This window comes from Pagrus major, chromosome 14 (assembly GCF_040436345.1).
Source record: "Pagrus major chromosome 14, Pma_NU_1.0".
Taxonomy (NCBI): Eukaryota; Metazoa; Chordata; class Actinopteri; order Spariformes; family Sparidae; genus Pagrus; species Pagrus major.
In genome coordinates, this window is record NC_133228.1 from 13471253 (window position 1) to 13485650 (window position 14398).

General features: G+C 42.5%; 1 protein-coding gene across 1 annotated transcript in view; it reads right to left on the bottom strand.

Annotated features, from left to right (window-relative positions):
* The window catches only part of lrrc17 (leucine rich repeat containing 17), a 30269-nt gene extending 18187 nt beyond the window's left edge, over positions 1–12082 (bottom strand). The window contains exons 1-2 of the mRNA XM_073480845.1: positions 11968–12082; positions 147–518 (exon numbers count right to left, since the gene is read on the bottom strand). Coding sequence (XP_073336946.1) covers positions 147–419 — 273 coding nt within the window. The 5' untranslated portion in view covers positions 420–518; positions 11968–12082. The remainder of the gene's footprint in view (positions 1–146; positions 519–11967) is intronic.
* Between the last annotated feature and the right edge of the window lie 2316 nt (positions 12083–14398).

Below are 14398 nucleotides of genomic sequence, written 5' to 3' on the forward strand. Positions count from 1 at the left end.
GGCTCAGGGTAAGAGCTGTGAGACACTAGCTCACAGAAAATTGATGCATTCGTTACACAGAACATTGCCACAATCTGTTTATTCTGTATTATTATATTTGTGTCTTATAACTGGTCTTTTTGCAAGTGTAAATCAAGTGTACATACCTGAAACTTATTTCTCGCCAGCAGCAGGTGGTGAATATCCTTGGGCCAGTCCTGCATCACGGTGGTCAGCTGCCTATCCTGGCAGTCCAGGTACTTCTCTCCGGCCTCTATGTACTCCTTACACTCCTGCGTTTGACGTCTCGTCACCCCGGCCCTGCCTCTGCCCCGGACACGGCCCCCGGCTCCCCTCGCCGCGGCCCCTGACTGAGGACCTCTCCGGGGCTCAGCTGACCGCAGCAGCAGCAACAGGAGCAGGGTGGTGAGGAGACGCATGGTGGCAGAGGAGAGGAGGGGAGAGGAATGGGAGGCCTCTTAGTAATCAGGTCAACCTTGGAAGACTGTTCGCTGTTGGACACAGGAGGCCGGTCACAGCTGTGTGTAAGAAGAGAAAAACAGAAAGAAAGAGAGGGAGAGGTGAATTTTCAAAGGTCTTCAACGGGCAGTCCACACAAATTGATGCACAATTTAGCCATTTAGCTGACACTTATGTTTTATAGGAGAGTAATCAGCCGTGACAGAAATCCTATTTGGCTAATTCCACTTTAACTAATGATGACACACAAATTGTTTAGAGGTTCATTATTTGCTTCTCATTTGATGCTTTGAATGTTGATTGGATAGAATTATTGAGGTGCTTCAAGGGGCATTTAACCTGCCAACAAAGTCCATTGGCTGCAGATCCACACTGCTGCTCATGTTCGATGGCCAACACTAATTGAACAATGCACGACACGAAGCCAAGTGAAATTCACCTTCAATTCATTTTCCTGAGGGATGCAAGTGAATCACCACTCAGTATTTCTAAGAGTGAAACAACTGGTTGTTTTTCAGGAGATGTCGGAACATTTTCTACATGCATTTGTGACAATAGGACCAGGTAAGCCAGAACATGATCTTTTTTCCAGATCCTAACCAGGTGTTGTTTGTTGTAGCAACATAAAATTGAAAACTTAACCCAAAGAAATGTTAAGTTGCCAATTGGGTTGACAACAACATAGCAATAGTAAGTAGCACAAGAGTTAAAGTAACAACTAACAAGACAAAATGTTAAAATTTCCAGCATTAAAGGGACATGTGCAATTGTGTTTAACCCTTTAATGGGACATAAAACATTAACATTTTCACACAACATGTACATAATCATACAACAAATGTATGTATTGGTCAGAACCCGAAATAATAAAGGCATAAAACATGAAAGACAGCTTCGTAATAGTTGGAAAACAATCAGATTGAGGTGGAGAGGACAAAAGAGTGTTGTATATCTTTAGAGTAAGATTAAAACATAAAAACATAAAACATTTTTATTCAGGACAAATTAGAGGGATTTGTCCTGGTGAAATTTTGCAGACACACTGAAGGTTTACATGGTAACAGTGCACATGCTGAAAGAATTAGTGGAGAGGAAGAGTGAGAGGAAAGTGGAGAGAGGAAACAGGAAAAGGGGTTTGAAGGGAAAGAAAGAGACATTTGTTACGTGTTAACATGTTATGGGTTAAAATGTGGTCAGAGGAGTAAAGTGTGGTTTTCTTTCCGGGATACCCCATGAATGTTTTCTACCTTCAGCTAAACAGAGCTGCATGCTGTCTTCCCCAAGTATCCTTTAAAAAAAAACCTTTTCTTTCTACCTTCTTTTTTTTGTGTCTTTATTTAACTTTTTCTGCTTATTCTGGTCTCTGTCTATTGTTCACTTTTTCCATCCGGTTGCAGGATGTCTGTCCTTTCCACAAAAGTACATCTGAAATTCATGTTGTCACATGTAAAATGTTACATTTAACATGTCCTGTATGTGCTTTTCATCTGAATTGAAACCAGCCCCGCTCATAATGTATGACCGTTCAAAAAATGAAAGCGTTATCTATTCTCCCATTGCTATAGTAAATGGGCTCTGTAACATTTTGTAGCATTTTACATGTATTAATCACTTTTTTATTGGCCATATGTGAGCAGATTGTAACATGATGTTGCCTATGCAATCCTGTGGATGACTTGTTTAATGCTGCTGTACTGTGGATTTCTTTGTAGAGGACTCAGGTCGGATTTTCTGCGACAGTCCAAAGGATGTTTCCCAATTTTTCTTTATGCTAAGCTAGCCGGCTGCTAGTGGTAGCTTCATATTTAACAGATAGATATGAGAGGGGTATCTATCTCCTCATAATTGTAGCTTTAAAGCCACTGTCTGACTACTCCTTCCTCTTGTCTTCCTCTTCCTTGCTGCCTTGGCATTTTGCCATCTGTACTGCCAAACTGTGAAACCACTGTCTTAATAATGATGGTTATTATAATTGTTTTGCCACAGAGTCATTTGTTTTCAGCTCGCCGTCTGTGTGAATATGTGTGCATGTGTAGGTGTGAGTGCCCGTTTTATGTGAAGAACAAAACAAGGTGAGTCATGGGTCCCTTGTGTGATTGGAGACCAAAAAGGCAAGGCCCGCCAGTCTGCCAAGACACCGTACACGCTCATACCGACTGACATGTGCATGCTGACTCAGTCCAACTGTACAAAACCGCAGCCCTCTTACAGTGTTCCAGTGGAACAAGCATGTCAGTGCAGATGGTGTCGTTCCATTGTGAATAACAGACTGGGCATGTTAGCTGGCAGACAGAAAACAGCTGAGAATGTATCTGGGGACACACTTTCCAGTCCACTGAGCGCTCTTCAACTGTTCAACTGTCCAACTCTCAATCGCCTCAAATGAAGCAAGCATTAAAGGTTGATTTCCTTCACTGCAGCCATCGCATGCAATTATACACTTCTAATGAGCTATTGCTGTGTGTGTGTGTGTGTGTGTATGTGTGTGTGTGGCTGTCTTTATATATAAGCCCTTGTAGATTTGTATGTGTGTGTGTGCGAGTACTGTACGTCAACTGCAAGCACATGTTCTTGTGTCTGTGTTGCTTGATTGTGCAGCTGATGACAGACATGTTTCAGCACAAGGCGAGACGTGCGCCAGTCCAAACACCAGACCAGACTACACTGAGGTGGAAAGCTTGGAGAGGGGTCTTGAGCAGGCACAGACACTTCCTCTCTCTGTTTTCAGGTTAAGTCATTTGGTCCAGTACATGTGGTTTGTATACAGCTACAGCACTGTGATCTGTGAGCAACATATTGCAAGAATTAAAGGTTATGTTCTGAGTAAACACACTCTCCAGTACAGAGTAGCCACATCCTCCAAAATGCACATGATTTAGATATTGGGAATGTCCCAGTAACAAATGAATGGAAAAACCAACAGTGTTCACCGTCTGGCCATCGCAATCCTCCACAACAGCTTCACTACTCTTCAGCATTGATTCTCCAAGTTTCTTGAACTCTACTGGAGGGATGAACATTATTCTTCCAAAATATACTACATCTATGTATCTATTTCTACTTAAAGAGACAATATCTAAGACATTTTGGTTTAAAACATCCAAAAATGAACGGAAATTATCAACAGAATGTGAAGAAACAACAGATTTGATGTTGTGTAAAATACATAGTACATGTATTGTGTTGCAGAAATGTCTACTGATGTTAGCATTACTAACCAGCTCCTGTCTCATGATACCACTCCAAGCTTCCAGTCTGGATCACTAGCTGCACGGCTAACTGAGCTAACTAGCTAACTGCAGATACAGTTGTCTGCAGCTGCAAATCCTTATGTTTTTCCTTTCAGGTTTTTCTTTGTCACCTCTCTTTGAGGTTAATTAATAAAGCATGTAACCATTGTACTTTATTTAAAAATTCAAAGTGCTGCAATGATAGAGGCTTGTATGTTTTACATTTCATTGCATTGTATTTTACACTGTTCCTTCACATTTGACGCTCAATACATGAAAGAAGAGAACTTCATGTTTGAAAAAACACAATGAAACTTTTCACTTTTATTGCAAAAATTAAAAAAAAAAAATGTATTTCCCTTTATAGTCAATGAACAATCTCCAAACCAACTGGCCCAGTAATGCTCAGATCTTTTCCACTTCACAGCTGTTCGGGAAGAACAGTCCAGCCCTTCTTAGAAAACTATAGTTACACTCAGCCTGCAATATCCAAGACACATTCCAGCTGGGACCATAACAAACCCACTCAAGCCAAACCGGTCCCTGTGGCTCAACCCATGCCCATACCAGCCCAAATTAGCCCTTCTAGTCTAGAATTATTTCCCACTCCAGTTCCGTCTGGTCAGTCTGTGCTTACCCAAGTCTCAAATAAAATCTGTTTTTTAAACATCAAGCACAAAGCCTTCAGGGTTTCAGTCAGTTACTTCCCCAAGGATATTGCTCTAAATCTCACGCAGACTCTTATTTGCTGCTCTTGTCATCTGCACTGAACCAGAATGAAGTTTGGTGTGGATGTGAAATGTGGTAACAACATGTTTTGCATTTTGGACCATGGCAAAATAAGCCTGCGAGGACAGTCTCAGGCTTTGAAAAATAGGGTTTTTGCCATATGCGTGCAACTTCTGGAAACTTTGATGAGGGTGGCATAACAATTCAACATGTTAGGAAACCTCTGGCACAATGGATCATATTCAATTATCTTTAATTGTATAAGGCTGTGATAATCGAATTGCTCAATTTCATGTTAGTTGTTTTTAGCCATTTTAATGTGATGGCTTCAGGGATAATGGCAGCCTGGTCAAAGTCTTTCTAGTCTATTCTTATTAAATTTTGTCTGTTTCATGTAGACTCAATGATTGCGCAAAGTCATGAAACATTTTAAGTGGTTTTTATTTTACAGTTTTGACTCTCTCTCCATTCATTTCGATACAGTAGGGGCCTAATTTTGTTAGCCTAAAATAACTGGGGGATGTTGCCAAGATGGCTGCCGAGTGGCAAGACTTGACTGCAAGGACACTGACAATACCAATGAAACAAATAAGACTCCCATCAGCCCCAACTGTACTATGCTTAACTAAGATGGTGGACACAGTAAGTAGACATTATACATGCTTGACATTTGGCTGTTAGCTTTGTCATTGTGAGACAAACGTTAGTTTTTAGCTTAAAGTTATGTGGTGCCCAGGACTACAGCCACACAGAGCTGTTAGCTTTGGTATACAGCGTAGCCTAGCCTGTGCCCATAGCACTGAGAATGGGGTTTCTAGGTCAAATCGGGATTCTTACGGTTGCTTTTTGTTATGGACAGTAGCCTGGCTGCTAGCAGTAGGCATGTTGGTAATGCTGTCTTTGTAACAGCGGCGCCAGCAGTAAAGCCACAGGGAAATGCTTGGAGGGGGGAATTTGAAAAGTTGTCTGTTTCCGCTTTAACATGTTCACTAACCTAGTTTCATCATTTAAAACTTGTGAGATAACCTTATGTATTTCTAAAACTTTGCATGTGGGACAGGGAATAATTTGACAAATGTTCTGATTGTCTGAAATCCAAATGAAATCGACCCTCAGACTGAAAAAGTGAATTACTTCTCCTTTTCAAAGACATGATCTCATTAATCGTACTTAACCCTTCAGCACTTTATGTAGTGACAGTTTTATCAGTTTGTTCACAGTTTAGTAAAGGTCTTGCATGCTAACAAGAGTGCAGTTTAAAGGCCTCAGGGTCAGTCTGTTAACAGTATGTTTGGGTTTTATATTGGGTGCTTATTGTGACACATTTGATTTTTTGCGAACTTTCCTGGCTAGGTTTTCAATACTTTCACATTAGGTGGATTTTACAGGGAAACCACAATCAGACTGCCACTGCCAATAAAGCCTTCAGATATATGTAACAGTAAGAGAAGGATTATGTCATCACTTGTGATCGAGATTCAGCGAACAGCGTGCGCTGGGCAAATATTTGCTGTATCATTGTGTATGAAACTGCTAAGCAAATGGAAAAATCATTATTTGGTTTGCATTAAATCTTTCAAATGGCTTTTCAAACCAAAACAGTTTATTGAGTCAGACTTTTTGACAAGTGAGGCACAGCAAGTGCTCAGCACAAGCGTGCTCTCAATCAAAACAAACCACTGAATGCTAATGCTTAAATCTGTGGTGTTTCTCTGGAATTTTGTGCTGGGGAACAGCGTGCAGGGAGTGTGAGATTGAAACTCATCCCAGCTGAATATCATGTGTCTTCCTGCTGGATCAAATCTAATGTGCCTTTATCTAAAAACTAAAACAACTCTTTCTTTTCTTATAATGCTTACACTCGTCACTCAATGTCCGGCTATAAAAATAAGAGCGTGTACAGTAGCACACCACATACATTCATTCATACACACAATTCAGGGTAGCGCTGCATAATGAAATGGAAGATATCGTTTAACCAGATGGTTTGGCAGTGGTGACATTGGCCAGGGTGAGAGGAAGTACATTGCTCGGCCAAAGAATCAAAAGTCAAAGTTCAAATGTGTGTGAATGAAGCAGAGGAAACCTCCACATGGCATACACACACACACACACACACACACACACACACACACACACGCATATTAAACGGTATATTATAATAGCGCAGACACAAAGAGAGACAGCAACCAATACAGGGACAGTGAACTGAGGAGAAAAACACAGACACCAACACACAGAAGAGAGAGTGTGTGTCTGTGTATGTTTTTTTAACTATCCGTGGGCTCAAACGGGTCATTTGGTCACATCAGACCGGAGGAAACACAGACAGGTTGGGCTCTAACATCATCACAACCCACCTACATCAGGAGGAGGCGGTGAGAGTAAGAGAAACACAGATGGAGGCGGCACACATGTTTGAAAAACACTTTCAAACAATGTTTCACGCTGAAAAGAAACCCAAGGGAGAAAGTAAAAGACAGAAGGAAAGTTAGAAGGACAAGATTAATGTCAGAAGCTCAACTTGAAGGGGATTTAAAATATCATGATGTCAGCTAAAGGGAAATTTTCCCTGGAAAGGGTAGAGAGATTTGTTTAGTTTCAGGTGATACCGCTGTGCTTCTGGTAAGCCAGGAACGCACAAGGAGGTTTTTCAAACCCTAACCAACTGGGGAAAGAGCCAGCCGCTCACAATAACAATACAATGGACATTCCCAGATTACATCTGTGGGTCAAAAACAGGATCCCTTTCAGATTGGTCACAAAAATCAGACACCAAAAAACAAACACTGCCGGGACATTACAGAATCAGGCCAAAACATATGAGTTCCTGGCTTAAAGCTAAAGATCAAATGTCTATGTCAATGTGAAAGCGGTGAGAAACGAAAAAAATCATCTAACTGGGCTGTTCACAGAGCATTTAAACATTCTCGGGGTTCAAGGGGTTTTATTGGTCGTAAGGAAATGAAAGTTTGTAACTTCCTCATGCTACATCAACATAGAACATATGTACAGTTATTTATATATATTTAAACATACAGTATATACATAAACACGTATATACCTCGTTTTTTAAATTTACGTCTGGGTGAATGTAAACAGCGGCAACAAGATGGTGATGATAATATGGTCGGCATCTTTACATTAAAAGGTAAACACTGTCCATCAACTCTGACTGCGTTTGAGCACCAAGCACCAATGATGTAAACACAGAGTCCACATTTCCGTGTCTCATGCAAAAGCTTGACTCAGGGTGTTGGCACAACAGTCTCTTATTGTTCTTATCCTGACTTTCCTCCTTGGGGCGTTCCAGCTGGTCAGGCTGGATGGTCAAAATGCCATGGGCAGTGTTTGTCTCAAAGTCTGCTGCTCTTAATCCCAAACCTGCGCTTTCCTCTTTCTTCTTTCCAGCTCATTGTTTTGGCTTTACCACCTGGAACTTTACTTTTATGGTTCACCCTCACCACATCTTGTTCCCAGCAGCAGCAGGCAGCTGTTTTTAAGTGAAAATGCTCTGAAAAACTGAGTGCACAGTCCCTGCCTAGCACGGAAGAGCAGACAGACACACTTAGTAACTAGCAGGCAAAGCATTTAAGCAGCTAAAGAGCCAGATATCGTTCTCTGGAATTGGTGGAGACCAAAACAGAGCTAAAAGGAGAGTTATTATTGGACTTACATTGACCAAATTATCAGAAATGTTGCTTTTGTTGTTGTTTTGTTGTTTGCCCCTGTGTTAGCGGTGTAAACACCAACACTCCCCCATCTCTTGAAACTCCTAGACCAGAATGCTAGCAGCACAGCGAACTAGCTAACCACAGCTACAGTTAGCAGTTACTCTGGTAATATGTTGCCCCCGTATTTGAGGACGAATTCAACAGTTGGCTAATTCCTACATAATGTACCTTTAATGTTACATGTGTAAATGACAGTACGCAAGCTCAACCAGGCAGAGTAATAAGCAAATGATACTTAAAACTACACAAAATCTTCTCCATGTTGCACCTTTAAAAGCGTAATGTAACAGCCTTTCACCCATAAATCCTTGAGGCTGCACATTCTTTACCTGCACTGACTGCCTGTAGAGGCTCCCCACGCTCCAATAATATTGGACAGGCCACTGGGGATGGAAAGAGTTCAGACCTCCAGAGGAAACAGTTCAGAAACACAAGGGCCTCTGTGTTACAGAGAGAAAGCGTGAACAAGCAGGAGAGGCTGTAAAAACAAGAATGAGCCGCAGAAAAATGCAGAAAATTCAGCTTCCATCCACATAACATGCATTGGTTCTATATGTCAGCAGGGAGGCAGGAACAGGAGGAAAGTCAGTTGGTCAGTCAAGCAGTTCATTACATAAAAACAGTGAGTTCAAGAGCAAGAACATAGAGTAAGCTTAAAGGTGAGGGTTTTTTTCGCTCTGCAAGCCAACCTCCCAGTAGGCTGACCTTACTTTGTTTCCTTTGGGCTTGATTTCCTTTATGTGTGGAGCATATGTGTGTGCCCAAAGGTCTGTATATCATTATAATAGAGCCGCAATCTAGCTTGAACAAAAACGAATGCAAGGAAAGAATGAGAAAACAAACCATGAGAATGTAAAGAGAAGAGGAGGAAAAACGTCTAACCTCAAACCCTAAAACCAGAGGACGAGGCAGTGACACAGACAGACATATACTGTGTATGTAGTGAGAGCAAGCAAGCGAGAGAGAACCCTCACCCATCCCTGAGAGCCTAATTGAAACCAGACATTTCTGCAGAGGAGCAGAGGCAAGTTTAGAGACAGAAAACGTCTGGTTTTTCAGGGGTCAGAGCGACACTCAGGGGGAAACCCCCCACGGTGCTCCCATGTTCAGAAAAAAATGCAGAGAAAGTGCCATCTAGGGTGCCCTTTCAGTAGAGAAATGTGATAAATTGCCTCTCGGGTGCCCTTCCAGTGGAAAAAAAACATCATAAAGTGATTCTAGTTTGCACCTGTGGTAGATAAACATGATAAAGTGCCCTCCAGGTGAAATGTAACATGACTCTTCAAAATGGTTTCCCACCACATACAGCTGGCGGCCTTTATTTTTTTTTTGCTCCTGCCCCTCAGACATCCTGAGTCCACAGCTGCAAAGCCAAATTTGTGTTGTGTGTTGTGTGTGTTCCTTATACGCCTGTGAAATCAGTTTTCTCCCATTCTCTGGAGTCCACAAGAATAGCAACTTCAATCCTAGAAAGAGGTCAGTCCCATGCGTCCATGCACTCCTGTGTGAGCATGTGTGTGCGTGTGTGTGTGTTTGTGTGTGTGTGTGTGTGTGTGTGTGTGTGTGTGTGTGTGTGTGTGTGTGTGTGTGTGTGTGTGTGTGTGTGTGTGTGTGTGTGTTTGTGTTTGTGTCAACCAGCCGGCTCTCAGCTGATGTTATGCAGGCATCAGAGTGGTCTCCCCCGAGTTTCTTGGCTGTGTCTGATAATGTTCAAAAACTGCAAACTATGAAACACTCAGCTCCATCATACACATCAAACAGGGGATTACTGTAAAGCTGAAATGTGCCAGGTTTAGTTAAGGAAGAGATTCATTTATCTATTAATTCATAATCAAACGTGTTCCCGGCTTTCTTTTCATTCTTTTCTCAAGAAAATCTTGTGTATGCAAACGGCTTCATTAGAACGGGGGAGTTAACTGTCATGAGATGTTTAACAGAGCACGCGCGCACACACACACACACACACACACACACACAGAATCTCTTCCCCACCGACCGGCTATGTTGATTGCTTTGTTTTGCCGCCAGAAGCATCTGCACCTTAAACACACACATGCCACAGACACATCACACACACTTACTCTTCTCCTACTACAACGTGTTCCATTTAGTCTTAACTGCAACAAGCTGAAACGGCAGAAATTGAAGAAACAGGGACTCGCTCACGCTTACTCTGTAATCAGGGTAAACTTGCAAGTTAAGCTTTTTCTCTTCCCCCTTTTTTGCGGGCGCAGGATTCCAGAGTGAAACCACACATCGCGAAGCTTTGCGCCGCATGAGACTGGAATTTCACTGAAAGTTACACAGCAGCATGTGCAGATGTACATAAAGCTGCACTCACACGCACATACAGTAGATGCTTAAAGGAGACATGTTATGCTCACTTTCAGGTTCATCATTTTATTTTGGGTTACTACTAGAATAGGTTTACATGCTTTAATGCTCAAAAAACACATCAGTTTTCTTATACCATCCAGTGCAGCACTATATTCCCGCTCTGTCTGTTTTAGCTCCTGTCTCTTCAAGTCCCACCTACTGAATACCCAGTCTGCTCTGATTGGCCGGCTCACACATGCCTGAGCCAGCAGGTTGAGCTCTGTCATGTTTTGCAACAGTTATGCAAATGTGTGACATGGTGACGTAGTGTGACTTCAAGAAGTGTGATGTGGGAGAGAGGAGCTCCTGTTGGCGCACTTTCAAGACCTTTCACTTGCAGAAGAACCTTTATAAACACTGAAGGAAAGAAAAAACAAAAAAAGCAGTCTCCTTTTAAAAAATGCACATGAACACACAAATTACACTCAGCTCTGGCTTCCTCTTAAGCATTTTGTAATCTTACCCCTTAAATTCTGGAGAAAAGAGTTGTCTATCAAATCTCCTGGATCACAGCACCCAAGTCTCACGAACCCATTGTACTTTTTGGCTATGGAATCACTGAGCATGAGTCATTTCATGGGGATGACTATCTAGAGTTCCCTACAGTACAAAGAGGGTCCAAGTGGGTGAATTAACCCCTCACTCTGGCGGAAGTGGTGCTTAGCTCTGTCAGTGCGTTTAACTTATGGTGCATGGGACCACCAGCCAGTTACATAACAAAAGGAGCAAGTAAGCATCTAAAACTGGCGACTTAATGTTTCTTCGCTGCATGATTTATATGCTGTTGAGAGGAAATCAACATCAACGCCAGGGTGCAATGACCCAAACTGAAGAGCTTACTTCAGCAATTATTCAAACACTGACCTTGACCAAGATGCAACTTGTGGAATGGATGTTAAAAAAAAAGAAGAAGTTAAATCCAACCCAGCAGCAAAATTTAACGGATCCATACAATCTTGCATGTTATGCAACCGGCTCTGTCCATTCGTATCTTCACTTTAGCAATTTCTTTATCACATGGTAAGTTCTCAACATGACCAAGTAGAATTCACTCTTTGTCTGTGCAGACACTATCAGTGCATGCCTGTGCAGTCTAAGAAACAAAGAGGGGGGTCACGTTTCTATTCAAATCTCCACAAAAGATTCAAAAGAGGCAGGAATATTCCTTTAGTGGATTTTATTACATATTCTGCAACCACCTAACCATTTCACATCAAGATTAAAACAATATGCTGTGCTCTTTTCTAAGTCTTCAGGGAACCAGATTTTATCACCAAGAATTAAACTGAGGTTTGAACAATACTTGCCAAAATATCTACTTGCATGATCACCATTGTATTAGGAGGGATTTGGGGATTTGCTGTCAGCTGAATAATCTTTTGTAAGCAGACAGATCTGATGCACTAAAAAAAGTTAAATATGAAGGTTTTTAGTCCTACCTGTGCAGGCAGAGAATCTGGCTCGGTCTCGTCCACTAGGACCTGCAGATCTCCGGTTGGTCCCGTGTCCCCGGCTCCTAATCCTGTCATGAGCGCTGCGTCTGAGCCAAGAAAATCTGCCTGGCTGCCTATAAACTTCGAGCCTCAGAGTGAGGGACGAACGACTGGCTGCTTCTCCAATCTCTTGCACTCTCTCCCCCTCTCTCTCTCTCTCTCTCTCTCTCTCTCCCTCTCTCTCTCTCTCTCTCTCTCTGGCTGCCTATGCTGAGTGATTGACTACTGCCTTATACAAGCTGCCTCTCTCTCTCACTCCTTTGCTTTTTCACCCACTCAGCTGGATCGCACTGAAAACGTTGGAGGGAGAGAGACTTTGAGCGAAGTAAATTCTCAAAGGAGCCACAAGCCTGTGTCTGGTTTAGCATTACACACACACACACGTGTAGGAGGGCTGCAACCCTGCACTGGTCCCCACTGTTAAACCAATGGACCTCTTCCATGATATGCTGCTAAGTAGCCTGACGGACTGGGAGGAAGTGAGAGTTTGGGCATCTTGGTGGCACAGAGACAAACTCACCTACCACCACAAACACCCCCGCCTGTGTGTGTGTCTGACTGGGTGTGTGTGGTGTCAGGCTCCGGTCAGATGTCTTTGAAATGAAAATCTTAGCAGGTTTGTTCCAAAATAACCTTGATCCGCTTCCAACATCTGCCTTTGATTGCCGTTTCAGTGGAAGATCTCTCCTTTTCTATTAAGACTTGAACCATGTTACCGTGCATGTTGCAGGCAACACCTGTAGTTTCACAAGGTTTTGTGCCTTCCATCATGTGGACGGTATCACTTTACAAGTCGTGCAAGTTTGTCAGGTTGAACCAACCACTGTGTTTTATTCTGTCCGGCAACTTTTAAGCCCTGCTAGCTGTGTGGCTTTGCTGAAAGCAATGTCAGCCCACCGCTTTGGTACAGACTGAAATATCTAATAGATTTTATGCAAGGGATTTTGTACAAGCATTCATGGTTCCCAGATGCTTTTTCATTGCTTCCATTGGTCTAGACTCTGTGAAGACGACATCATCCGTCCACACCAGAAATCCTCAGATTGCAGCTGTTTGATTGACAGCTCATTTGAGCAGAAAGACTCTTCTAAGCCCACCCTAGAGCCTACAACAGCTAATGACTGTGAATGTGTAGACAAATGATCCACTCTCTTCTTTCTCCTCTCTCCCGAGCCACTAACACACCAGATGACTGATGCATCATGTAGCAAATGAAATTTCGAATCCAGCAGCTCTAAACTTGGAAATTATGCAAGTTTGTTGTTTTATTTTTTCTACCTTAGCACTTATTTTTGACTATTTCATATACATAAAGTTAGTGTTAATAATGAAATAAGGAACTATTAAGGGGTTTTGCCCCTGTTCTCTCAAGGCAGGGGTTTTTGAGGTCAGAATTCATGCTGCTACTTGCAGAGCGTCATGGAAGACAATACAGAGAACAACAGTCCGTGGAGTCACGCCGAAATAAACTGTCTCCTCTGTGACTCTGTGAGCGAACTGGCTCTCCATTTCTTATGCTTATGCATGTTGGCAAGCCACATCATCAGTGTACGTAGTGACTGATACCTACGTCGTTGCCAGCCAGGTCAATAGATAATAGTAAAGCTGAACCTGCAATGCTGTAACACAAGACTTCAGACACAGATTAATACTATACTGTTTGGTGCTGTTTGATTTCTTTGACTTTTCTCTGCTGAATCATGTTTGAGCTCCTGGTGTGTCTTCAGAGGCAAATTCTGTGTAATTGTTTTGCATTGCAGTACGTCCGTATATTTACTCATGAAGGAGTGAAGATTCCCACAGTGGCTGGAAACTCTCTACCACTTGTTGCTGACATGAACCAGTTGGTCTCTTGGACACTAAACAGCTCCCACAGGAATGGTTTCATAATGGGCATTCTGTGTAATTTTATGGTGCCAGAGGACAGTAATCCTTGCTAATCAACACGCTGCTGCCCGCTCAGTCCCTCTCCTCTCCTCTCTGCTCTTCTCTGGATCAACACTGAGTGAAACAGCTCCATATTAGGATCACTATTCTGTGCTGGCTTAAATGGATTGTTTACTGCCAAACACTTACAAAGGCTTGAGGGCACTTACACCAGAACAATTGTTTTAAGTAAGAAGGAGGAGTTGAGATGGAGACCTGGGGGCTTTTTTCTGCAAAGGCTAGAGTCCACCTGTCTGTGTAGCAGTGGACATATAGTTTTCCTCTTCTCAAACATGCACACACCCATTGTACACACACACATCTGCAAAAGCTTGCATGCATGTGGCAGAGTGTGTGTGAGTGCGTTCATGCCCAGAGATAAGAAAGGCCGTCTGTGTGCCAAGCCAGCTGTGGTGCCAGTGGGGAGATGAAGGATGTGCGCCTTGTTAAA